The following is a 27,968-nucleotide window of genomic DNA, read 5'->3' as shown; positions in this document are numbered from 1 at the left end:
TATGAACTTCAGTATCCAGTGCTGTATACGTACATATATGTATATGTATATGTATGTGTGTATGTGTAGATTATCAGCGGCAGCTATCTGTGGTATCTACACATTGCTGCAGCTCGGCTGCCACAGCGCGTCATGGCTCAGTTGCGTGTGGACGCACCACGGATGTGGACAAGAATTCCAGCATTTGGCGCTTAAATGCCGTAAAGTACGCGTTTTTAACCTTAGTGCACTTGCAATTTGTACATTTGTGTATTTGTAAATAATTTTCGAGCGCTATTTTATAAAAAAAATTATGATTTGGAGCTTCAAAGTGAACACACTGATAATAAAAATAAAAAAATTATTATATGCAGCGCGAATAACAAGTACTTAGTTAGCTAATAACGGCACGTTTGCTACATATAATAAAAAAATCGCAAGTATATAAGACAACTGCAGCGCTGAAAGCAAAGCTACGGAAATAAAAATCACATATCTTCCCTTGGTTACTTAAAAATATCACATGCGATAAAATTATAAACTATAAACCGACAAAAATAAGTAAAGTCGTTACTACCCTTCAAAAACAGTGAAATTATCAAACGGCGTCATCACAAGCGCGTCAGCAGGTAAGTGTCCTTGTCGATACGTTAAATTACATACCTATAGTATATCTATACATATACTCGTATGTATAGGTAAATACGAACAGCACCGGCTGCTACGAGTACCAAAAAGTCAGCAGAGGCAGCGTATTGCAACTGATTGGCGTGCTGCAGATAGCAGTTAGCTTTCTGATACACATTTTTTGGAGTGAAACATGAAGGTCATCTTCTCGTTAAAAAGCCTTCCTGCGTACACAAATATACATATGTGTGTATGTATGTATGTATGTACAATATATATGGATATATAGTGGTATATAAAAAGTAAATAAAAATCGGTGTGTGTAAAAATTTGACTACTTCCAAGACGGGTTCACCAGTTTTAACATGTTATTGTTGGTTAAAGTTTTTGCACCTACAACACCCATTTTTGGTACTAAATAAAAGTATGGGAATAAAAATATTCTCGCTTAGTTTTATACATACAACATATAGAGGTTGTGGTTCGCATACGATGCTATATCCAAAAATTTAGATTTGTTATATAGATAAGGTTTGCCATGATTTTGGGCAAATGACGGCCATACCGTTCCCCATTGACTAACAATAAGGCCGCTTTCATTTCTGAAGAAATGTGCCCATAGAGCCCACCAAACAGTAACTTTTTGGGGATGTAACGGCGTCTCAACAATGTTTTATGGATTTTCATCACTCCAACTGCGACAATTTTGTTTATTAACGCAGCCATTCAAATAAAATTGAGCTTCATTGGTGAATAAAATTTACTTGTGAAAATCCTGCATCGGTGGCCATTTCGTTTTAGGCCCATTCACTAAATGTGCGACTCACTTGATGATCGTTCGTTTAAATTATTGTGCGACTTGGATTTTGTAAGTCCGCAAACCAAGATCTTTTCGCAAAATCTTCCATAAACTGAATGGTCACAGATTCAATTGTTGCACGCGATAATGGATGGACTCATTCAGGTCTTCTTCGATAATCAGCTTCACAACAACTATAGCGTCTGCGAGGATGCACTTTTTCTCTTAGTGTAAACGTGGTGCTAAACCGATCCATTGTTGCTCGAATTGTTTACTTTGCTGCGCGATTATATTGATCGAATATTGAGCGCAGCGCGCGAACCTCAAGAAGTTGCTCATTTTTCGGAATCTCCGATATACTTGTACTTGTAGGACAACTATTGCATATAGTTGCCACACAAACTGATCGATCAAACTTAAGTCCTTGTATGGAAAATTTTTTTAATTAAGAAGGTGTCATCAGGAAGTGAACGAATATATTTACTATTCTTCGAAAAATTAATATATTTACTATTCTTCGGTAAAAATTATCTAATTATGGTTCAATATTGGTTCAGCAATTATAATCTATTTCAAGCACCTGTTTCTGTAAACAATTTGATGGAAACCAGACAGAAAAGTTTCAAGGCGAGTTAACTAGATTTAAAAGCATGTGAGTCCGTGCAAGTCTAGCACCAGAATAGATTTATCTGCTCATATATTTCTAATGGTAAATGTTATATATAAAAATAATGTAACAAAAATAGTTTCTTTAAAGACTATACAGTATAATACATACTATATATGCATGTATGTATGTAATTATTTTGCCTTTTATTGTGCATATGCGAGGTCGACACGCCTATTAATGTACAAATAATCAACTGATACCTCCAGTCGATCAGTTACCGACTACGTAATCCATCATATAACTGTAACTATTATAACGTTAAAGCTGTCAACTGGTAATTACCGTCACTTTTAATCCGTGTTGATCAAATGCGTAAAAGTTTCAATTGTTTAGACACATTGGCAGCACGCCAACTCTTTTCAATGTTTATTATTACTATATTCCTTCTCCGTATTCAACATGTGTTAATATATACATACATATGTGACGTTTGTGTTGCTGTGGTATTAATATTGGATTGGGAATTGCTTAGTCGTAAAAATTCAAGTTCAAGTATAAAGCTTTTTTTGACTCAAGCTTCCGCTTTTGGAATGTGAATATTTACAATCTAAAAATGGCGCTGATTAAAAGAACACTTTGATTTGGGAATTTTTAGAATTTTTTTTCACATTAAGGAGTAGAAAAGGAATTGGAAACATTCCACTTCAAGATAGGGAATTGAAATTCGAATCATCCTTTTTTAAGTTAAGGTTTAGCAAAATATTTGTAATAAGCCGTATTAATTTGTAATTTGGTACCACCTCGCTTGCTGGAATGCTAAGGCTTTCTAAGATATTTTACTTACGTATTTTCTGGCTCAGCATTTTTATGACAGGCTTAAATCGCTCTGTCGATACCTGAATATATTTATTAGTAGAGTCGTATCTAGAAGTTTTTAGCACCACAAAGGATCGGTACACAACAAACTTTTTCGCTATATAAGGCGCTAATAAAATCAAGGAATCCACTTAAAGAAGTATGTTTAACGAAAACAAATATGGAAAGAAAAAAATAATCAAGATTATTAGATTATAGATAGATTTGAGATACGAAATTAGTTCAGTAAAAAAAAACTAAAAAAGTTAGCTATTCGAATGGAAACCATCGAGTTAGTTAGAGACAGTTAGAGACAACATTTTCATTCCTGTTTTTTCTTAACCAATCAAGGTGACGGCAAAATCCAACAATCGAAATTAAAAAATCCTTTGAACAGGTACTTACTAATTTTTCATCTGATGGTTTGATAATATATGTACATATGTTGGACTATACCAAGGAATAAGGTAATAATTTTTTTAATATTACACATAAAAAAAATATTATTCTAAAAATTTAATTTTTAAAAGTTTTTTTTACAATAAGGAAAAATCTTCTTCTATGCAGCGGAATGTAAATTGCCTTTGCTAATCTTTAACTGTAATGAAACCATGAAATACTTACCACATCTTGGCCGCTCTTTCAGCGGTATCGTTATCTGCTCTTAGCGCTGAAACCTTATTCTTGGTATCTTGAAACGAAGCCTTATTTGGCCATAAAGGCGATTCTCTGGTCAGAAAATTATACTACTATATAAACTATCATCAATTCGAAGCTGTGTGAACAACACTTGCATTTTGACTGATAGGAACTCCTACTAGTTGTTTTATCTGTAAAAGTGAAAGAAAATTATTATTATATATATATTATTATTATTTAAAAACAAGTAAGGAAGGGCTAAGTTCGGATGTAACCGAACATTTTATACTCTCACAAAGAAAAAATGGTATACTCGTTTGAGATTTCTTTGTGGATTGACTGATATTTTCGGTAGAAGGTCAACTATAGTTGACATACATATTTAGTACTTAGGGCTTAAACAGTTTTGGTTCGATTTAGACAATTTAGGCCACAAGGTGGCATACTTTAATCGCATTATTCACGCAAAATTTTATCCCGATACAGTCATTGCTGCCTGATTTGCATAGTGGAAAGTGAAAGAATCAAGTGGAATTTAAAATGGTGTTATATGGGGAGTGGGCGGAGTTGCAACCCGATTTCAACTATTTTCACACCGTCAATAGAAGGTTTAGGAGATATGCACATTAAACCTATTAGAGGCGGGACAGATGCCCCTCCCTAATGTGATCCTGTGTACCAAATAACAGTCTTATTGCGGAGCTTAGTTATGGCAATTTATTTGTTTTTGATTAATGGCGTTTTGTGGGCGTGGCAGTGGTCCGATTACGCCCATCTGCAATACCAACCGTCTCACGGTACCAAGAAGCATGTCTACCAAGTTCCATAAAGATATCTCATTTTTTACTCAAGTTAGAGCTTGCACGGACGGACAGACAGTCACCCGGACTTCAACTCGTCTCTTCATCCTGATCATTTATATATATATAACCCTATATCTAACTCGATTAGTTTTAGGTGATACAAATAACCGTTAGGTGAACAGAACTATTATACTCTGTAGCAACAGGTTGCGAGAGTATAAAAAGGAATATGAAAAAAACTACAATATATTTATTAATGAAACTTACTAAACAATGAAACAAAGAGTTCATCTTTATGTGGAATATAGCGTTTGCCTTGGGTTGGCGGATTTTTTCGAGCTTAATTTTTAACCTTCTTCTTGTTCTTCTTGTTGTTCGCCATCAAATAACAATACAGCTGTTTCAACGATTAAAGACTCATTTTCTATAAAGCAGCTTTCGAGATCGTTCTACCGATTTTTTCATAAGTCTTCTTTAACTTTAAACTGCATAAATCTTTATAAGGTGCTTTTACAACCAAAATACATATGAGCCATGGCTTAACAGAGGATGTCACGATGAACAAGCAAATATTAAACAGTGTCGTCTTATCCTTGTTCGTCTTTTTCAGTTGAGCGCTGTGAAGTTTTATTTTCAGTGCATCATTTATCGGCAAGGGTTGTCGTAATCCTATCTACACCAAATTTAGTTTCCCAGTGTTTCGACATGATTTAAACAAATTAAGAGGTTATGCGTAAAAAAAAACTTGAATTGTTTTGGAACACCCTAATGTATACATATGTATATATGGGGTATAATGTTTCGAGTGATAGTGTGACTCGAACTTGACAGAAAAATGTAGATCAATAAGAAGACAAGTTAAGTAACGTAACGATTTTGAAAGAAATAATACACTACATCTTTATATTTATGTACATACTTATACTCGTAAATGTAATGTAAGTAATTATACAAGAAACTTGTAAACAATGCCGGCCATCACCAAGGGTGTATGCTATTTGTATTGAATATGTCAAACAAACTACAACGCTTGCAAGTTCAAGCCTAGCTTAACACATACTTCACATTGGTATATATGTACATACCTACCTTTGCTTGGAAGCGTATTTCATGCAACGTTTAGTCGTTTGGGAACGTGTCAATGACAGCTTTGGCTTCAACGAATAGCCGCCGACATTTAACTGACGGCAATTTATAATGGATTTCGACGGAGATGCTCACGTTTTGTGGAATTGGAGTGTTGAGTATGGACGCCGTAGTTGATTAAAAGGCTGAGAAAGAAAATGCCTCATAAAGAGGGGAGTTGTCTTACAAAAAAAAAAAAATGGTTTCGGTTGCACCAAAGCTATAATACCCTTCACAAATACAATGGTTTCTTACAAGAACTTGATTCCGATCTAATTTCGCGAAGATACCTCGTCAAATAAAAAAGTTTCACATACAAGCACTTGATTCCGATCGTTAAATTTGTATGGCGGCTATATGCTATAGTGGTCCGATATCCGTTCTGACAAATGAGCAGCTTCTTAGTGAGAAAATGACAGGTGCAAAATTTCAGATCGATATCTTAAAAACTGAGGGACTAGTTTGTATATATGCAAACTGACGGACATGGCTAAATCAACTCTGCTCATTATGCTGATCATTTATGTATACCTATATTTAATAGGGTCTCTGACGTTTCCTTCAGGGCGCTACAAACTTCGTGGCAAACTTAATATACGTAATCTATTCAGGGTATAAAAATAAGCTAATGTTTCACATAGTTAGGGCAATGACGTGAAAGCTAAATGTGCCATTGAATAATTGCTAGCCTTAGTTTTGACTTTTTTTTCAATTTTAAAGTTAGTTATTATATTTACTAGGGTTAACGACGACGTGGCACGACCAGTGCAATAACATATCTTATCTTAATTTCATAAATTACTGTCACTTACAATCTCATTTCCTCATCTCAAAAATCATTCCCTCTTCTACTATTTTCCTTCTCTTCGTCTAAGTTAAAACTCTTAAAAGCACTCTAACCTCTCAAAACACAAGAAAATTTCTCTTTTCTCTACTTAATCGAAGTCATTGTGGTTTTTTCTCTTTGTAGCGATCATATCTACTTTCCTCTAACACATAATTTTCGGAACTCTAATTTCTTACAATCGATAGTAGCAATATTATACTAGGGGTCACACAGGGTCCACCGAGTCTCTAATTCTGCAAAAAAATTTATTGGAGGTAATATCTTCACGAAATTAAGCATGAGTTTTTGTCTAAGGCAACAATGTAATCTCCGAAGAAATTGTTCAGATCAGATCATTATAGCATATATCTGCCATACAAACTGAACGATCGGAATCAAGGTCTTGGATAGAACTTTTGTATTTGTGAAGGGTATTACAGCTTCGGTGCAATCGAAGTTAAAGTTTTTTCTTGTTTCGATTTCCAATACACGGAATTAATTATTGAGGCTTAAATCAATAGTTTTATATATGGACCAAAAATAAGCCAAGATCAGTTAAGTTCACAGAGCTTCTATCATCTATGTTTCAAGAACTTATATTTTAATAAATATATAAATAAATAAATACCCGATACTGGCACCTTTTACTTTAAGTATACCTCTATTTGTACACTGCGAACTGGCAAATGGCTTTGAGTTTTTTGTTTTGCTCGCTAAATTCGCCAATAAAACCAGAAACATTAACTTGCGCTTAAACCAGCTAAAAAGTTCAAAACAAATTTGCGAACGCAGACAGTGGTGAATTTCATAAAAAAAGAAGAACAATTTAAGACAAATTTTAATTATGTAAATATCTCCAAAAAATAAATAAATTCAACCAGTGAGGGCTACACAATACAATTATAATTAGGCGAAAATTCGCTATACTCACAGTTGCATTTTGAAAACCTTGTAGAAACGTTATGATAAAAGCGTGATTAGTTAATGGTGGTGGAGAAAATTTGAGGTCAATAAGTGGGTGCAGCGATATAAATGCCATAATGGTAAATTTTGTATACTTGTGTAAAGTTTTGAGCAAAGAAGATGCCAAGAGAATAACGTCTGTTTTATTTATGCATTTATTATTATACCCTGAACAAGTAAGTTTGTCTCGAAGTTTGTAACACGCCGAAGGAAACATCGGAGATTCTATGAAGTATATAAGGTATATAAATATGCATGATCAGCGAAACGATTTGAAATTTTGCTCACGTCCTTTCCTCCTCAAGACGCTGCTAATTTGTCAGAATCACCGATATCGGATCATTACACCATATACAATAGTTGCCATACAAACTGATCGATCGAAATTACGTCTTTGTAAAATATGACATAATACCACACCCTATACGGAAACCAAGTCATTCGTTGAAAAATTTGACTGTAACAGCAACAGAAGTATGACACGACTCCTTCAAAAGGGCGCTGAAACTCTCGATTTTGTCAAACTGACTTTGCAGAAATTTCTGAGTTTTCCATTAAATTATTTCTTAGTGGCATTAATGCTTAATATTTCGGAATAATCGTCAAATATAACAATGATTGAAACTTCATTTTTTATGTAAATCTTTCTATTTGGTAATTTTGCGTTTGGCATACAATTACCTAGCCTTCGATTCACTAAGCTTTGGAAAGTAGCAAATCGAGCAAACAACTCGCATAAAGACCTAAACTGCTATAAATCAAATTAAAATTCATAATTGTAAGCGTTTATACCACTTTATTAAGCTATTAACACGCTTTCTTGTATTGACTCCAACGGCACAATGTTGTTTATGTTCTCACCTGTACATATTTTAACCAGAGAGCTTAGAAAGAGCAAGTAACCAATAGAACCCGTCTCTTAATGCGAATATGAGAAAAAATATTAGTGAAATGTTTTCCATGAACTGGTCTACCATACATTGATGCTGTTTGCTTGAGGGCACAACCAGTGGCGCCAGCGCGTCAAATCAATCCGAAATATTTGATTAAAGAATCACCAAAGCAAGTTGAAAACAAAGTCGCCAAGCTTCCGCATAATTTATACAAGCTATGAAAAAATTATAAAAAAAGTGATCACAAGCGTGACACAATTTGCAAATATTTTGATCGCATATTTTGGTGCAAAACAATATCAAATACTTTATTCTCCAAAAATATGCAAACAAAAATGTACCATACAAACATACATATGCATATGTATATGAGTGTCAAAGTTTAGCAAACGAAACTGTGACTCTAGTGATTCTATAAAACAACAATAGCAACAAGTGTGCACTATTTGTTTATTTTTTTATACTCTTGCAACATGAGTATAATAGTTTTGTTCCTCTAACGGTTGTTTTTATCACCTAAAACTTATCGAGATAAATATAGGGTTATATATATAAATGATCAGGATGACGAGACGAGTTGAATTCCGAGTGGCTGTTTGTATGTACGTCCGTCCGTCTGTACAAGCGATAACTTAAGTAAAAACCTGTGAACTAAAAATTTTCAAAAAAATGAGGATGGCTCCGCCCTCTAATAAGTTTATTGTAAATATCTGCTAAACAACTAAAGCTACAATAACCAGATTCGCGTAGGACAATTCCTATAAGAACTCCTACCGGCAGTGTGAAAATGAATAAAATCAGATTATACCAGAGAATGTTGATGAATAATTATAAATTTGTCATATTATAGAAATTGAAAACATAAATCGAAATAGGTATGCGCAACGATTTTTCATTTAGGAATATTCGTTGTGTCTATTTATAGCATTTCGCACATTGTGTGGTGTATTTTTCTTTTTCGAAGTTATATTTTTCGATGTTCCCTCATGTGGAATTACAAATTAGTACTCAAAAAGTTTTCAGTTAACATTTGCTCCTTCTCTATTCATCAACATTCTCTGATTATACTCGTAACACCGCTCTCTCCCCATAAAACGGATTTGTTAAAAACTACTTAAAGCGCGAGAAATCAATAATCAATGCGCCAGTAACATTAAATTTTACACCAAGGATGGTACACGAGAGCTTTATAGCAGCGTGGTACCGCCCACATTTATATTTAAAATCACATGTCTCAGGGTCCACTCGAGCAATTTCAACCAAATTCGGTATATAACATAATCCTGACCTCACATTGTTAAATTAGGCGGAATTGGACTCCAATGACGCCTACTTCCCATATCGCACAATTCTTCTTTCACTTTACAGTACACAAATCAAGCACCAATGAATATATTCGGTCAAAACTTTGCACAAATAGTGCCTTTGAGGTATCCTTGCAAGTTACAGGAGTATAAAATCTTCGGTTGCACCGGAACTTAGCGCAGCCTTACTTGTTCATATTAAGTTTTTATTTGTTTAAGTTGTTAACAATTCTTCTGCCATTGTTTGTTTGTGTTAACGCCTTTAGCTGCTTCAATACAATAGCTTGTTAGAAAAATGTTAGACAAGCCCAAGTTCAATAAGATTGGCATAGCTGTTCAGTTAACTGCCAACGCTGAACGGAAACGGACGTGTCTCACTGTTACGAAAGTTTTATGCGAATGTTAGAATTCGTTAGTAGCGTATGAGAGACGAAAAAGAAAAGGTGAAAAATTCAGAACGATTTAAATGTGAAAGTGAGTGTGTAATTTAGATACAAGCTAGAAAAACTTACTTAGTTAAAAAATTTAAGATATAATAAACACCAAATTTAAATAAAGTTAGTAAAAATGCAATAATCGATTAAATTAATAATAACTTTTATGAAAATGTTAAAAAAATTAATTAACTTAGAAACAAAAAACGTAAATCCATATCATAAAATAGTAAAATCAAAAAATTAAAATAATTAAAAAAATGTTTGAAAACAAAAAAAATTTCGAATACAAATAATTACAATTAAATAAAGTAATCATAATATATAAAAAATAAAAATTTATTTAAGTTGAGTTAAGTTAAATTAAATAATAAAATAAAGTGTCAAATTAAAAAAAAAACAATAATAATTTATGAAACAAAAATTTTTGATTGAACAAAAATAAAATGTGTATTAATATATATAATACAATAACTAAAAAAGTAGCTCTTAACAACACGTTATTAAATAAATTATTAATTGTAACAAATAACTATTTTTTAGTTTTCAAATTTTTTTAATTTAGTTGAGGTTATGTGAAAGTGACACAATTAACTAATGTAAATAAATAGAAAAAATTCAAAATATTATATTTATCATATAATTAAAATAATAATAATAATTGAAGAGAACATTTTTTTATAGTGACTGAAATTAAGTTTTTTAATTCGAAGAAGGATGAGAAAAATACCTTCCACATCATCATTGTGTCATCACAACGGTATCTGGCACTTGGGGGCACTAAAAAAACCATAATGGGACCACTTACGCCTATCTTCAGGGTGGCGTTTCATATTTCTCGTTTTTTTAACCGCAGTACATTTTCTATGTAATTCTTCACGTTATTCCAGTTTTCCTCGTTTTAAAGCATGATTGTTATTATGTTGTTTTTATGCAGTGGGCTCTGTTTGCCAACGTATGCATTTGAAAAACGTGTCGTTGTTAATAAACAAATGATGGCTGTTCGGCTATTCCTATTTTATATACGATATGTATGTAGATATTTTCTTAAATATCTGTGTCCGAACCACATCTGTGTAATAATCTACTTCGCCATGTTTCCTGCTGATCCACTGTTTTATATTTTTGATTAGCCCAGTCGTTCATTTACCATCTCGCCCCTGCTCCCAACGAGTTTGCAATAGTTCCAACTATTACCGATACAGCTTTGACTGAAACTGTACGGAATGCCGATACTACCCTAAAGCAGCTTTGTCACACACTTTTTCTAGGGCTTTAATTCGGTTACATTTCCTGATGAGTCTATAGTCTAGCACATAGCTCTGCTCCGTACAGCAGACACTCAGCGTGGTCGACATTAAAGGCTTCCGTTGTCCCTGTGTCAGTCCTCCGATGTTGGCCATCAGCCTGCTAAGTTCGAAAGTTATTTTAGACGACTTATTCGCAGCATGTTGGATTTGTGCCCAGTTATTAAGCCTGAAGTAAAATTTTATAATTGATAACCCTTTGTGTTCTTAGAGTTTCTGTTATTGTCCTCATGTCTATTATAATCAAAATATGCTTTTTTGTATCAATACCAGCTCTGTTTTTGCAGTGGCAAGGTTAAGATCCCGCGCGTAAAGACACATTTATGCTCTAATCATTACTTGGTTTCAGGGGTTTGGACCGAAAATTGATCGCTGCGCATCATGACATTTAAGTTTCGTGGTTCTTCTGAGGTTTTATTCTGTCTTTCTAGTAGCTCCTTACCATTAAGTTTAGATATGAGTTTAAATTAAGTTAGGTTAAGAGAAATAAACTCAAACTGAATAAAAACAATATAAAAATATTAATATAAAATATAATAGAACACTTTAATTTAAGTGATAAATCACAAAAATATATGTTGTTAAAAAAATTATAAATGCTAATTATAAAAAATACATATAAAAATATAAAATTTTCCTTCACTATTGTGATATATGACAGAAAAATAACAATTTCCACGACTGGCGTTTATGTGTAATAGCATTACACCTGAATTTTTATCCAGATAAGGACCATCAATTGGGCAACATTTCTCACATTTATGTGGTGAATATTTTAAGATAAAGAAGTAGGTTTTTAGTGGTAGTCTTAATGAGAAACTGCTAATATGATGCTCAAAATCTGTCAAACGAAAATCGATACTCTAAAATAATCTCAATCAAGGCGAGTAACGGTATATTTAAAAAATATATACATTTATCTATATGCTTATATAAAATATATGATATAGTAAATGTGTATGTATGTCTCCAAGTATTTATATTTGCAGTAAAATAGTGCAATGAGTATGATGACTATCATTTTTATTAATTTAATTTTCTGCTATCGCTGAAGAAACATTGAATATTAAATAATAAGCCATCAAAACCAGTTTAAATTACGAATTGAATGAGAAAGCTTTTTTGGTGAATTTCAATGCCACAGTTACTGTAAATACTCGCAACAAATAGTCTTTTATGTAGACACATACCTATACATATATATATACATACTGTAGCCATTTGAAGCGTTTTTATATTTTTTACAATTTCGTTGATATTAAAGAGCTAAAGTATTCAGGTTAACTGCTTGAGAAGCGCAAATAAATTGGCTTAAATTAGCAATAGAAACAGAAAATTTAATACACTACTATCTACCATATTTATTTGGTTCTCATAATCAGATTAACTTTTCACAAACACTACACTAGCGATGGATGGAGAATGAGGTTCAAACTCAGCTTAACTCAAAAAAAAGTATATTTCATTAAGACACCTCAGAACGGTTAGAAAGACAGTTAAGAGTGAAGAAAATTTTTTTGTTCTTCTTTTTAGTATGATTAACTTTAAGTTCTACGATCTATACATACTGCGCTTCCATTGGCAAAATAAGCTAAGAACGTATTCTTCGATAATAGTTACTAAAGCTTCGTTTCGTTTGTTCTATAGTTTTGTTGTCCGAAACTAGTGAGGATTTATAAGCAGTGTTTAACGCCTAACGTGAACTTATGTATACACTACGTTGAGTATCTGAACATTGTACATAACATATGTGTGAAAGTGACTAGTGGTCTGTTCCCAGCTTGTCGACTGAAAGAGATGATAAATAACAGGAAAAGCTTAGTAAGATCCAACCATCTCAACTCTTAAGATTGCTGCGCATCTTGTAATTTAACTTAAAAAAAGCTGTAATTGACTCAATCATGCTGAATGCTATAAAAAATGTATTTCCAAAAAAGGATGGCATGTAAAAATATTTTAGTTTAAGAGCATTACAAAAAAACATGGCTGGAACTTGTAACAACATTTCTGAAGAGCTATAAAATTTCGTATTATTCACAAATTAGTTAAAATTTCATAATTTTATATTTGATGAATAAGTAAATTTGTGAAGGGGCGATGAAACTCCCTCTACAGTCGTTCAAAAGTCTTGAAATGTTCAATGTAACTCTCTTTTCCAAAATCAATAGACTTTTAATGGAAAGCTCAGTAAACTTTAAATGATGATCACTTCAGCTCTGGTGCGGCCTAGAAATCATTCCCTAATATCACAGGTTTAGTATCGTATTTATATCAAAATAGATAGTACCATACAAACCAAAAGCTTCTAACAGAAATAATTAAGTATTATGGCGTGGATTTACACGAATCGCAAAACGGAGCATACTATAATGAGGATTATGAAATATTAAGACCTTACCTGAGCGTATGCTCAGTATTCAGGACGGAATATCTTCCACTACTGTCAAAATTCTAATTTAAAAGAAAGTAGGCAGATGGGGTGGGTAATACCCAAAACTTGTGTCTAATTCGGCGATATGTTGAAAAGAGCTTAATGGTGACTGACTTGTAAGCACAGTGAGCCTAACGAAAGCGTATATTTGAAGCATTATGATTTGGTCACGAAAATTAACGAGAGTGTGGTACAATCTCGTTTTAACATGAGTTATATTGCCCAGATCACATCTATTATTAAAAATATTTGTAAAAAACTTTAAATATTACATATAATTTAAGTGTTAATGAATTGCGAGCTCGGCAACCGCTCGGTTTCGCACGAACTTAATCGTCCATGCTTGTAACAATCGACACGTTCACAAGTGAACTTGATTTAATTATTTTTGCATTGGTTTTTGTGGGTAAAAGTGTCATACTTCCTATTTTTAATTACCAATTTCCTATGAATATCGCCGTACGCACATATTGCTATAAAATACAGTATATGTGCAAATATATATGTACACAGATAAGCCACGAAGCGTGCCAATAAAGACGCATGTATGACCTACAACAAAAGGCAATAAAATTTTACTGCTAACAACAACAAACTCGAAACAGTCAAAAAGCGGTAAACGAAATGGGAGAGCAATCAAAACAGCTCCTAAGCGCGTTGACTGCGTCCAGCTCATAGGCTAGTCGATTAATCTATTAATATCAATAAATATGTATTTAAAACAAAGTCAAACGGTGCATAAATTGCGGTCAATAGACGAACACAAACACCACAACAAACGAAGCGAAAACGAACGGTCATTGGACTCCAACAAAGAAGCTATTGACCCTGAACCGACACGCTGGCAAACAGCGAGCCTAAATATTGACCTTTTTAATAAAAAAAAATACATACATACATACATACAACAGTAAACAATATGTAATTAACTGTTAAATAAATAAATTCAATCAAAAGCTCAACCCACACTATGTTGGCTGTTTCGCCAAACCTTGTAGAGTAACGAATCGAACAAACAATTGGTATAAATTAAATAGACTGGCATAAGCAAATAGAAAAATAGCGCAGAATAGCAAGTGTTTATACAACTTTAATGAGCTATCCAAATAAGCACGTAATAAATATGCATTTGGTCGACTTTGTTATCGCGCTCTTACTTAAGTTTTTCTTTTCAAACAGAGCGAGCACAGCGCTCAACCATAGCGAGCTGAGCAGTGGTCAAACGGAGACGGCTACTGGTCATAAAACAGATTTTGATGTGCCATAATTGTTGACATTTCAATAATGAATATGTAAATAACCGGCATTTTCTTTTGTGATTTCGTTTTCAAGTTCAAGTTGGAGCACAGCCCAGCAGTTTCGGTATATTTAAGGCTGTTATAATTAGCATGTGGTAGTCGTTTAAATGGTGTAAGGTTCGGCCTATTGTAGTAAACTGTTAACAGTTACTATCTTCAGCGAGTGTTAATGAAATTTGCGTTAAGAGAATGTTGTTTGAGAGACTTTAGGCGATTTGGCCAGTCGAGAGCCCTGAAAACGGCCTAACTTTGACTATTTAATAAATAATAAAATGATCTGACCGATCTGAACAATTTTTTCTGAATTTCGTGAAAATATATTCATAAATAAGAAAGCTTTACATATAAAATGTCAATTTTGTTTGCTTAGCTTTTATGTCAGCTACATGCATATGTATATGCTATAGTGGTCCGATCTAAAAAGGTTGTTCAGATATTGTACCATTGCCTTAGACAATAATCCAGGTCAAATATGAAGATATCTCGGCAAATAAAAAAAGTTTTCCATACAGGGGTTGGATTTCGTTCGTTCTGTTCGTATGGCAGCTAGGCTAAAGTAGTCCGATATAGGCGGATCCGACAAAGGAGTCGCGTTTTGGATAGAAAAGAACGTGTGCAAAATTTCAGAACGATGTCTCAAAAACTGAGGCACAAGTTCGCGTATACACAAACAGACGGACATGGCCAAATCGACTTGGCTCGAATTGCTGATCATATATATGGTATGTATATATGTACATATATATGTATATTTTATAGAGTCTGAAGCCGTCTGATTATATACTGCAGCGATTTGGCAGCGGAAAATACTTTTTTTTTATTATTCTATCAATTGAATAACGTTTTTATGACCATAAAGCATACTTCAAGCAAAATCAAAATAATGAATTGTTTTCAATTGGCTCATTGTGTTCATCAGATACTGCCAACTAAGCCGTTCAATAACTCCCGGAGTTTGATAAAAATTCTAAGTTTTATCCGACGTACATAGCTGCTCAGTTATTTTCTTTAGATTCGAACTCCTAGGGTTGAAAGTCGTTCCGTTTCGTTTGGAAATTCACGGAGAAAATAATCTAAATATTTCATCAACCTCTTCTGTTTCATTGTGCTAAACTTTCTACCGATACTACTTTACCTTGTATTTGATAGGTAATTGTCCTGTGCTGACTCCTACTATCTTCCTAAGTTCCCACTTTTCTAAAAGTGTACCTTTTTTAACCTGTCCACCAGCAACACTGTCACAAAAAAAATGTTACTTAAGCATACGAGTATGTCAATAGAATTTTATTAACATCTTCTGCTATTTTGAATTGTGGTTTCTGTTCGGCCTCGGTTGTCAAGTGCTTTTTCGACTGCAGTTAAGTATAATTATTGTCTTTGGTAGGTACATATGTATGTATAAAAATAAAGATATGTATTGTATATATTTGTATTTAAATAAGCTTGTTAAATATTTGTTTATCAGTTCGTTTCAGTAGCTTTTTGAATAACTTCTTTATGTTGACAATAATTATGTAAATATTAGCAGCGTCTACTGTTTGTTTATTTTAATGTTAACTAGAAAAAATATTGCTTAGGTGAATATTGAAATATGCAAATTGAAGAGATTCTTGCTCTCCAAATTTATTGCTAAATTTACTTTTTTAGAATAATACCGATATGACACAAGCGTATAGGCGTTCGAGGGTTTAAATTTTGAAAGAAAATATAAGCGGTTTTAAATACGTGGGGTTGAAATGCATTCTTAGCTAGCCTATATTTCTTGTAGAACTCTTAAAATATGTAGTGAAACAAAACAGTTCCTTATTTTTCAACATTGGGAGGCTCAAGATCCCTAAAAAAACTGAAGCAAACCAATTTCAATGAAAAGTTTTTGAGAGCTGCAAGTTGTTTGCAAAGTTTCTATTTACACCAAGAAATAGCACTGCTAGCTCCAATTTTTCTTTTCTCAAGTTGGTACATTTGTCGTGAGAACACATGCAATTTTACAACTAATTCTGTCAATAAATTCTTTGTTTACAAGCCATTTGAAGTTGACGTGTCAGAGTATTTTTTTTCAATATGGCGAAAATCGAATATCGCGCAGTGATTGGATTCTTTGGAAATTTATGAACAATTGTTAGAAGTGTATAAGGAGTCGTCACTTTCAAAACTCACCATTGAATTTTGGGCTGGTGAATTATAACGTGGTCGTATTAGGATTGAAGACGATCCACGCGAAGGACGACCAAAAACCGCAGTTCATAATATTGTTAGTGAAGATCCAAGTTTGACTAAACGTGAAATTGCTAATGCCATAGGCATTTTAGACGAATGAGTACTACATACGTATTTTATATGGAGAATTTCATATGAAACAGCTATTTGGAAAGTTAGTGCCGCACACGTTAACAATTCGACAAAATCGAAAACAAATTTCTCAGCATAATTTGGAGCATTGTAATCAGAATAAAACCAAGATCTTGCGTCGTTTTATAACTATGAATGAAACTTGAATCTACCACCATGATCCTAAATTGAAACAAGAACGTTTACAGTGGACTGAAGCTGGCTGTTCAGCTCCAAAACTGGTGAAGTCACAACGATCAGCAAAGAAGGTTATGGCATCAGTTTTTTGGGATGCAAAAGGAATTTTGTTGATTGATTATCAGCAGAAAGGTGAAAAAAATCAACTCTAAATATAATTTCTGCCTTTTGGATCAGTTGAATTAAAAAATGCGTGAAAAAAGACCTGACTAAATATCATTTTTCATCAAGACAATGCACCTGCTCACAAAAGGGCTTAGCAATGATAAATTTCAACGAATTAAAATACAAAATGCTTGAGCATTCGCCGTATTTACCAGATTTGGCTCTCAGCAACTACTACCTCAGAAATCTAAAACAATTCCTTCGTGGAAAGGCGTTTTCGCGGAATGAAGAAGCTATTACAGCCGAGTATTTTGCAGAGCTTCCGGAAAGTCATTATAGGGATGGCATAAAATTATCATTGGAATAAGTGTATTGAAGTTAAGGAAGATTATATTGAATAAAAAAATATATTTTGCCCAAAAACGGTATTTTTTCATTTCGAGCGCAGAAACTTTTCAAACAACCTGTATAACTACATCCTGAAACCAGTTTTATGTGGCTCATCAGAATTCTTTTACAGTGGTTTGCAGTTTAAAATTTTTTATAAATTTTATTCTTATTTTTAAAAATAGAATTAAAAATATTAAAAATTGTAAAATCAAGTCGAAAGTGGATTTTGATTTCATTTAATAGATCTATGCTCCAATATCTCTCTCTACATATAATAAGTTAGGTTAGGTTAGGTTAACTGGTCGATCCTAAAGTGAGACTTGTACAGCTTATAACACAAGAAACGATTTTAAACAATTGGCAACTCTGGAATATTTTTGAGCAGTAAAGATTTTTAAACTCTTCAGTTTGATGCCCATATTAGATAGATTCTTCTATCTTACAAATTTTATTAAATAAATTTTTCAAAATATGGCAACACCAAACAAATTTCTCACTTTAATATTACTTCAAACGTATACCTCATATGGTAAGTAGTATAAGTGATGACCTAAAAATATGAGTCATTAATAATAACTCTAGCGCGTTGAATGCAATAAAAAGTGTAGCTTACAAAAACAAGATATATTTTAACAAGGTAAATTTAGTAAAAAGAACGGTAATGACCTCCAGCAGAATTGGCCAACAGCTTAACGGTCAATAAAATAGCAAGTAATAATAGTAACTACTTGTATAATGAAGACGGCACACAAATTTGTTTATGAGTAAATAGGCCCTGTTGAGATTTAATAGTATGAGGAGGGTGTTCTTACAAGCGATCAATGGAAGGATAAGCCATTGTAAACTTCTTTAATTATAGTTTTTAAGCAGGTGGCAACCATCACCTAATTATATTTTTCTTTCTTGGAACTATTCAGTTTTGTACACTTATAATTTGTATACCATGAATAGGGTATATTAAGTTTGCCACGAAGTTTGAAACACTCCAAAGGAAATATCTGAAACCCTATAAAATATATAGATATATAATTATCAACCTGATGAGCTGAGTCGATTTAGCCATGTCTGTCCGTCTGTCTGTCTTTATCTTCGCAAATTAGTCCCTTAGTTATTCAGCTATCGATGGGAAATTTTATACACGCGATTTTTTCCACAAGAAGTTGTTCATTTGTCGTAACCGCCGATGTCAGAATATTATAGCATATACATATGTAACTGCCATACAAACTGCACAATCGAAAAATTCGTGTAAGGAATATTAGTAACTACTATTTTGCATTAACTATTTTGCATTTGTAAAGGGTATTATACTAGTTTCGGAGCAACCGAAGTTAACATTTTTTCTTGCTTTATTTAAAATTTTCAATCAATTCATAATTTTTTTTTTTGTTTAATGTACATATATCTAGTGAAATTATAACAACTTTATCAGTTTATTTTTTAACCTTATACCTTCTTATTTATCTGTTGTTTTATGCCCACACTTCCAGTGTTTTCATATCTCAACAAGTCTATTGCATTAAAGTTTTCAAAATGTTGGCAATCCTTCTCAAAAGTATTACCGAAAGAACGATTTCCTGCCCTTTTAGATTAGTATCTATCATCATTTAAATTTATATCTATGTTTTAAAATTATTATTATATATCTGTCCCATCAGTTTTATTAAATTTAAATTTTAAACTGGTGGCAACGCTCCACAATAAATAGTTTCGATATTTAATTTTTCTTAGCAGTTTGTAGACTTATTTTCTTTTCTTTAACCATTTTTCACGTACGATTTCGCAATATGTGGCAACTTTTTAATTAGTTTTATTTCAAAACGCCCGAGTATTACACGGAATAATTTACCAAATTTATTCAAACCGCCAGAGCCTTCACAAATTTGTCGATACATACGCTAAAAGCGTGACGAAATTTTGTTGCGCTACACTTTTTCGTGGCAGCTGTTTAATATTTTTTAGTGCGACCAAAGATATTTCACTCTATATGTTATAAGATCTTTGGTATCAATGACTAAGCACATTTCCTACAGGGTATTAATAATTGCATTGATATTTAGCCCAATGAGTTCTTGTAAATGCTTACATACTTGCTTAACTACACTTTAATAAGGTGTAAAAGAAAAATCCGTAAAATTCAAGAAACTAATATGCCCTTAATCTTTTTTACTAGTCAATTGTAAACGAGTTTATGTTGTTGATTCTTCTTTTAGTTTATATTTTTGCAGCATATAAAATATTATCGCTGTTAGTTAGTTCGTGTTATTGGCTAAATTTTTTTATTAGCCGTTTAAGCAGCTACTCGACTGGCAGTTCTTTTTTAAGATCACGCATGAGTATTAAGCTTTTGTATATATATAATATTATATATGGTATATACATATAAATATGTATATATACTTACATATGTAGATAACTTGTATACGTTTTTGATTTACAACTTTCGACTGGCTATTGGTTTTTTATTCCCAGCAGTTGTAATTATTCTTCAGATCAAGAAATATATATATATGTATATATATATGAAATAAATGTTTTATAACGCTCACACGCTCTTTGTCGCAGGCAGTAAGTGGTCCTTAGTCCTGCCATAAGTTCTGTTACAATTTTAGGCCGTTATAAAACATTTATTTCATAAAATATGTATTGAATGAGCGATGTACAAAACTTTATACGAAAAAGTCTCCGTTTGCTTTCACACGAGCCCTCAAATGATTTGCCATTGGTCAAAAGCAGCACGCAAAGTTTCTATTGGTATTGACGACGGTGCTCGAACAAAAGATTTTTTGAGACTCTGAAAATTCGATAAGCCATTTTCTCCAAATCTGACCACAAACGGTAGTAAACTAGACTCAAATCTGAGGTGATCCAGGCGGACAATCATCTGCAGCTCTTCTTGCTGGAAAATCCAATGCTCTCCATCGAAGACAGTTTGTTTAACTGCTTTACTGCGCCTTCTAAAATTTCCTGCTGGTACACTTTTATCCCAGTATAACCCATTTTTTCATCGAAGTGACGAGGTTTAACGCCTTTACAGGAGACTCTCCAACAAACCATTACAGCAGCTGGATGGTGACTACGCTGAATTCTTTGAATAACATTTTTGGCATTTTTGGAAGATTTTATCGCTTTAAAACATTTTTGCTTATGTAAAACTTCTTTAACAGTGAACATTTTTTCATCTGTAAAAATAATACTTTCATGGTCATTAACCTAGTGCCACTGAAGAAGTCGCTTGCTTTGTTGAGTCTAATTTGCTTCAATTTGACAATGCACACCGACTACTACTCTCCATAGATATGAATTAGGCAAAAGTTAATCGCAATTACCCCCAAACTAGTTTTGTTAGAGATCAATTTATATTGAATCATCCTTTTCAGTTAGGAGTTGTAAAAAAAAAATGTTTCTTAAAGGAATTTAGAAGGGAGATAAATAGTTTGCCCAACATTTCTGTACTACTATGGCATATTATATATGTATGTATTGGCATTAAATATTTCCGAAACGTTCAAGAAAAACAAAAGTATACTTTCTATAAGGTCTATGAGATGAAGCCTTATACTTGTAGTCTTTTCTGTTTTGAAATTGTTGTTATTGATGGATGAGTTTTTGATTCCATCGAATTCCGCATTGATATTACAATCTCTTACCGCTATTGCAAAACGGTTGTTTTCACTGCTGGGCTTACATTGCCTTAGATTTGTTCGACGTTTTATTAATCCTAACTGTTCTGATATACATTTTTATATAATATAATATTCTCCGACTCACTTCATTAAGTGGTGTTGAAGATCTAAATAAGAAGTTTTGTCCTGAACAACCCGTAAAGTGTCACTTCCATCCATTTAGAGGAAATTGGTGCTGTGTTAACTTTTTCAATAACCAAAAAATCTTCTTTCTCCTTTGCAGCATGTCAAAGAAGCTCTTCATACTCGTTCTGACGGTTGCGCTGGTAGTGACAATATTTGTTAATAGTGTCAGTAGCTCCGCTGTGTTGATCTCTGATAATGCTATGTCAGTTATGGTAGAGCTTTCCTCGCGCCATCCTTTCTGTAAAATGCACACTGATCGGTGAGTTATTTTCCTCGGAGTAATGAACCTTAATTGTATAAACTATTTGCTAGTGGTGATATCCAACGCATGCTGCTGCAATCGGATCCCAGACGCATCCGACAGGTACCGCGCGAATCGGTTATGGAGCTGGAGGAGGTCTGTTTAAAATCGGGCTCGTATGGGCGCGAGTTCCGCGGTGGCTTGGGTTTTATCTATCCCGGCACGAAATGGTGTGGACCAGGTGAGTGATAGCTTTACTCACACACATACAGATGAAGTTGAACTATATATGCGCACCGCAGGCACCACCGCTGACGATTATAATGACTTGGGTCCGCATATCGCCGAAGATCGCTGCTGTCGCGAACACGATCACTGTCCGAATGTATTAAATGTGGGCGAATGTCGGCGTGGTCTCTGCAATACTGGCACTTTTACGCGTTCACATTGCGACTGCGATGCGCGTCTGCGCAAATGTTTGCAATCACTCAATACAGGTAGTTGAAAGTAGTTTTTATGTTAATAACTGTAAATCTTCATACTTTCTCATTTACAATGCAGAAACGGCTAACACGCTCGGCGCGATATTCTACAACGTGGTACAGGTCACTTGCTTCCAAGAGCGCAGTCCGTGCTCGGCACATCAAAGGTTTGAAGATTTCTTTTATCGTACAAATCGCTGTGATATTACATTCCGCCAGGCGGATCTATATTTGCCGCCCAATGCAGGCAATGTTATAGAGAAAATTCTGTCACACCCCCATGGCTGGTCGCCAAAGTTTTACTCTTATCCAGAATACTACGGTCGCGCGTTGCGCTCCGACAGCGGGCTGGCTGAAAGGCAGACTTTCAATTCACTCACCAAGCGTTTGGGCGTAAAAGTCGCCTCGGTGGGTTTGGCCGCAGTGAATATTTTGCGCGAAATTGTGCAGCGTCCGCGTGTGCTGTGGGACACTTTTAATTCTCGCGTTAGTTCCGAACTACCCACAGGCAATGGTAATAAGCGCTCTGAAGAGGAGCGTGGGTATTACTATGATCGTCCATATCCAGGTTCCAGCTATTTTTATAATCAAAGAAATAATGTCTCGCCGAATAATTTTTGGAATTATTGAAGATACACTGAAAGACTGATTTATGTTGCGCAACTATTATTTTTCTTATTTATTTGCAGAAGTCCAAGAGTGCTTTGTTAAGCAACTTATGTAAACATTCATTATTTCTAATTTCATATTTTTAGTTTAAGGCTTATATTTTTAGATTCAAATGAAAGCAGTATTAAAGAATATTATTTGTCAACCTTACAGCAACATTATTATTTAATAAAAGTTTATAAATTACTCTTTTGTTTAATTCTTCTATCATACTGGACTGAACTTAACCTTCATGCACTCCTTGTATCATCAGCGATCAGTTCCACATTCGTAAGCTTCAATAGCTGTCGCTCTCATCTAGTCTTTCGGACACAAGAGTATCGAAATGAAAGAGAGAGTAAACGAATCGGCAAGCAAGGAGGTTACTGCTGACACATCTGAAGCAGAAATACCAAAATTATGATGAAAAGATCAGTTGAAATTTTTCATTCAACTATGCAACTAAGCATCAACTCCAAGCCAGTGGCCAATCGAACATGCAACGCGGAATGGGTACGCATGCTAAAGATCGTCCTCCAGCTGTTTCGAAGGTGACATTGAGCAAACAATGAAACACTTTCTCTGTAACTATTCAGGTCGTGCAGCAATAAGACACTGAGAAATTGGAAAAATTTGAGTTGAAAAAACTTTACGAACAGGCGAAAACTAGGTTAGGATTACAGCTGATGTAGGTTTTTTATGATTTTCTGGTCTTTCTTTAAGCAACACCAAGCGTTCAAAGGCCTTCTCCTCATGAATAACCCATGTGTAGGCCATATTTATAAACATCAGAGTTTACTAAACTCAAAACATAATAATTTTTTTATTCAACTTTGGTTTCCGAGTGGATATTGCAATATTAATAGTACACCCATTTAATTCCTGAATCCGTCCTAAATGAAGATTATAGAAACTTCCACTAAACGATTAGCCCTAACTGAATTTGAAAACGTCAAATGGATATTCAGTGAATTCAAATATATTATATTTCTCCGCCGTAAGGTATAACATACCTACATATATTCAGTTCAACTAAAGAGTTTTCAATAAATGTCTGTATGAAACTTTGTATGATTTGGTTTCTATTTACAATGGACGATGTCGAAACCTTATATGGGGTTGTAATCACAGACTGACTTTTAGGGGCATATAAATTCGCGAACCTTATCTCTTATTAAGAATGTAATCGTTAACCTTCAAGGGATGCTAGTGGAGCTTGCGTAACCTTTTACTCGCTTGTAAAGAAGACGAGGTCGATTTTTATCAACATGATAGTCGGAGTTTACTAGTGATCATATTCAAGTTAAGATAGTTAAGATAAGATTCGGTATTCAGCTGCTTCTCAATGACGACGGGTGCATACATATCATAGAACAAGCGACTCGGCTCCCGTTAGATCAAATAATTACTTATAAAAGCATATGAACTTCCTAAATTATCATTCGTTTCATACTCTTTCATTTCTCGTAGGGCCGGTTATAATAAAACGGAACAGGATACCATTTGCGCTCAGTGGCAATATCAGCCATCCGAAAAATATGTACCCAGTGCACCAGGACGCACTTAAATTATTAAGAGACAGCATAATAAGGAAGATGACCGGTAACGATGGAGCAACAGAACAACGAAAATTACAGCAATTATCTCAACTTATGTACTATAAATATATGAGTACCTAATTTTACATACATATATACCTGATTAAAAATGTATACAAATTTCTTATAACAAACGATCAAATAGAAAATTACGCCAAAGTATGGTACATTACGAAGGAAATGAGACCAGAGAAAGTATTAATCACTCTTATTAATAAAAATAATTGTATAAAAATACTTATTTAACTATTTTTAATTTGTTAATTGTTTATCAATAGTAACAATATTTTTATATATTTTTATTAACACGTGCGCAAAATATTTATGCACAATATAGTTTCATACTGCTAATACTTTTTCATGAAATCACATTTCATAATCACGGTTTCTCTTTGTTTTTATATTTCTTTTCAAACGAATCGCGCTTATGCCAGGTGGCAAATATATCAAAAAATAGTTGGCGTTTTTAAAGAGTTAAAAACTTTTGTAATATTTTATTCACTTTCGATACTTTCTATGTTCCATTTTTATACCCTGCAAAGGGAGACCCTATAAAGTATACCATAAATGATCAGTGTGACGAGCTGAGTCGATTTAGCCACGTCCGTCTGTCTGTCCGTCTGTATATACGCGAACTAGTCTATCAGATATTGGTTTGGAATTTTACAGACGTCCCTTTCTCATTAAAAAGCTTGTTGCCATACAACTGACCGATCGAACCCAAGTTCTTGTTTGGAAATTTTTTTTTTATAGCCGCCATACAAACTGAAAGTCCTTGTATCGAAAACTTTTTTTTTATTTGACCAGATATATTCACGAAATTGGGCAGATATTATGTCCGAACATAAAAGTTCAGTTAGGACAACTATAGTATATAGCTGCCACACACAAACTAACCGATAACCAAAATATATAGTCCTTTTTAAGGCAACCTTTTTCCTTCAATTATTTATTTACTTTTCCAAATTTCATTCAAGTGGAAAGCTTGTCTCTTTTTTGTTTTTTAATTTGCACCAGCTTAATAAATTTAAAATGAAAGCAAAAAAATTTAGGAAATGTGTAAGAAAATGACGGATTGTGTAGGGCGGAAATATCTTTAGATATCTTATACGAGCACATATATACAGACATGAAATTGAAGTCTATTTATGTTACAAATACTTACATATCAATTGTATATCAGTATCAATTAATACATGCAAAATATGAAATACCTACTTATGTACAAATAAATAAAATATTTTATGCTCAAAGAATACAATGCTTTTTTAGCGACTTCAACTACATAGTTGCAAATATGCTGTTTCTCTATCAAATAATTTTTTTTATACTCTCGCAACCTGTTGCTACAGAGTATAATAGTTTTGTTCACCTAACGGTTGTTTGTATCACCTAAAATTAATCGAGTTAGATATAGGGTTATATATATATAAATGATCAGGATGAAGGACGAGTTGAAATCCGGGTGACTGTCTGTCCGTCCGTCCGTCTGTCCGTCCGTCTGTCCGTCCGTCTGTCCGTCTGTCCGTCCGTCCGTGCAAGCTCTAACTTGAGTAAAAATTGAGATATCTTTATGAAACTTGGTAGACATGTTTCATGGTACCGTGAGACGGTTGGTATTGCAGATGGGCGTAATCGGACCACTGCCACGCCCACAAAACGCCATTAATCAAAAACAAATAACTTGCCATAACTAAGCTCCGCAATAAGATACAAGACTGTTATTTGGTACACAGGATCACATTAGGGAGGGGCATCTGCAGTTAAAATTTTTTTTTTAAAAGTGGGCGTGGTCCCGCCTCTAATAGGTTTAATGTGCATATCTCCTAAACCGCTAATGCTATAATAACAAAATTCACTGGAAGCAAATGTTTTTAGCACTTCTATTGACGGTGTTAAAATAGTTGAAATCGGGTGGCAACTCCGCCCACTCCCCATATAACGGTACTGTTAAAAACTACTAAAAGCGCGATAAATCAAGCACTAAACACGCCAGAGACATTAAATTTTATCTCTGAGATGGTATAAGATGACTTTATAGGAACCGCGTCAAAATTAGACAGTGGGCGTGGCACAGCCCACTTTTAGGTGAAAACCCATATCTTGAGATCTGCTTAACCGATTTCAACCAAATTCGGTGCATAACGTTCTTTTCATGTTTCTATGTCATAGTGCGAAAATGGGCGAAATCGGATTACAACCACGCCTATTTTCCATATGACACCATTTTAAATACCACTTGATTCTTTCACTTTCCACTATGCAAATCAAGCAACAATGATTATATCGGCGTAAAACTTTGCGTGAATAATACGTTTAAAGTATGCCACCTTGTGACCAAAAATTTTCTAAATCGAACCAAAACTGTTCAAGCCCCTAAGTACTAAATATGTGGACCCCAGTGCCTATAGTTGACCTTCTACCGAAAATATCAGTCAATCCACAAAGAAATCTCAAACGAGTATACCATTTGACTTTGCGAGAGTATAAAATGTTCGGTTACATCCGAACTTAGCCCTTCCTTACTTGTTTTTTTTTCGTTTTTTGCCAAACAGGTGGTAAGCCTTATCAATATCTCGTTCAACTATAAACTTTCCTAAATCTCTTTAGTTTAAGCGATTATTAAATGTAATTGTATATCATTAAATTTAATTCCGTCAAACCTTTGGAAGCCTTCAGTAATTATTTCCAACAGCAAATTTTGTGAAATGATAATAATTTGGAGTAAATAAAACTCCCTTCTTTTTCTCACTTACTCCTCTCTATTTATCTCTCACTATCATTCTCTCTTTCCTTTAAAAAATAGTTATGTTTCTGAGTACATTAGAATACTATGTTACTTAGAAATAAATTCAAAAATCACACCCTAGTAGATATACGAGTATAGTACACCGATGAGCCACTGTATATGTAATAGAGGTCAGTATAGGTAGAACATAGAAATTTGAAAATGTTCATATTTTTTTATGAGTATACACGAACTTGTACTGCAGATTGAAGATTTTTCTATTAAGTGTTTGAATACAACACAACAACGACTTATGTAAACCCTATACCTATGTAATATATGCTATATATTGTATATTTTAATGGAAATTGAAAAAAAATGTATTTAGAAATTTGAATATGACAGAATGTAATTGGAGAAGCAAAATCAATATTAGCAGAAAAATTTAAAATTTCTCACTTCTGTTATGCCGGTATGGAAGCATTGAACCAATTTGAGCAAAATTAAAAAACCGATTTTATATTGGAAATATTGCTATACAATTT

General features: G+C 33.7%; 1 protein-coding gene across 4 annotated transcripts; it reads left to right on the top strand.

Annotated features, from left to right (window-relative positions):
- The first annotated feature begins 106 nt into the window (after positions 1 to 106).
- On the top strand, positions 107 to 25,991 carry LOC106614248 (acidic phospholipase A2 PA4). 4 transcript variants are annotated; one of them, XM_014229875.3, is made up of 6 exons: positions 113 to 608; positions 21,824 to 21,985; positions 22,039 to 22,208; positions 22,270 to 22,464; positions 22,529 to 22,616; positions 24,568 to 25,991. In XM_014229875.3, the coding sequence occupies exons 2-6, from the start codon at positions 21,825 to 21,827 to the stop codon at positions 24,662 to 24,664; spliced, it is 711 nt and encodes a 236-aa protein (XP_014085350.2). In that variant the 5' UTR covers positions 113 to 608; position 21,824; the 3' UTR covers positions 24,665 to 25,991. The 4 variants fall into 4 exon arrangements, with proteins under 4 accessions (XP_014085349.2, XP_014085350.2, XP_036227071.2 ...); XM_014229874.3 differs by lacking the exon at positions 24,568 to 25,991 and having other exon boundaries at positions 107 to 608; positions 22,529 to 23,304; XM_036371178.2 differs by lacking the exons at positions 113 to 608; positions 24,568 to 25,991 and adding an exon at positions 9,768 to 9,897 and having other exon boundaries at positions 22,529 to 23,304.
- The last annotated feature ends 1,977 nt before the right edge of the window (positions 25,992 to 27,968 follow it).

The sequence above is a fragment of the Bactrocera oleae genome, chromosome 5 (genome assembly GCF_042242935.1).
Source record: "Bactrocera oleae isolate idBacOlea1 chromosome 5, idBacOlea1, whole genome shotgun sequence".
NCBI classification, from domain to species: Eukaryota; Metazoa; Arthropoda; class Insecta; order Diptera; family Tephritidae; genus Bactrocera; species Bactrocera oleae.
Note: the sequence above shows the minus strand (reverse complement) of the source record. Positions and strands in the feature narration are given on the sequence as shown.

What these genes read in the sequence shown, in the direction of transcription:
- LOC106614248 (XM_014229874.3), top strand. Translation starts at nt 21,825, where the DNA reads ATGTCAAAGAAGCTCTTCATACTCGTTCTGACGGTTGCGCTGGTAGTG. An exon ending in TGTAAAATGCACACTGATCG is followed by an intron (nt 21,986 to 22,038) that starts GTGAGTTATTTT and finishes ACTATTTGCTAG; the next exon opens with TGGTGATATCCAACGCATGC. An exon ending in TTTGCAATCACTCAATACAG is followed by an intron (nt 22,465 to 22,528) that starts GTAGTTGAAAGT and finishes TTTACAATGCAG; the next exon opens with AAACGGCTAACACGCTCGGC.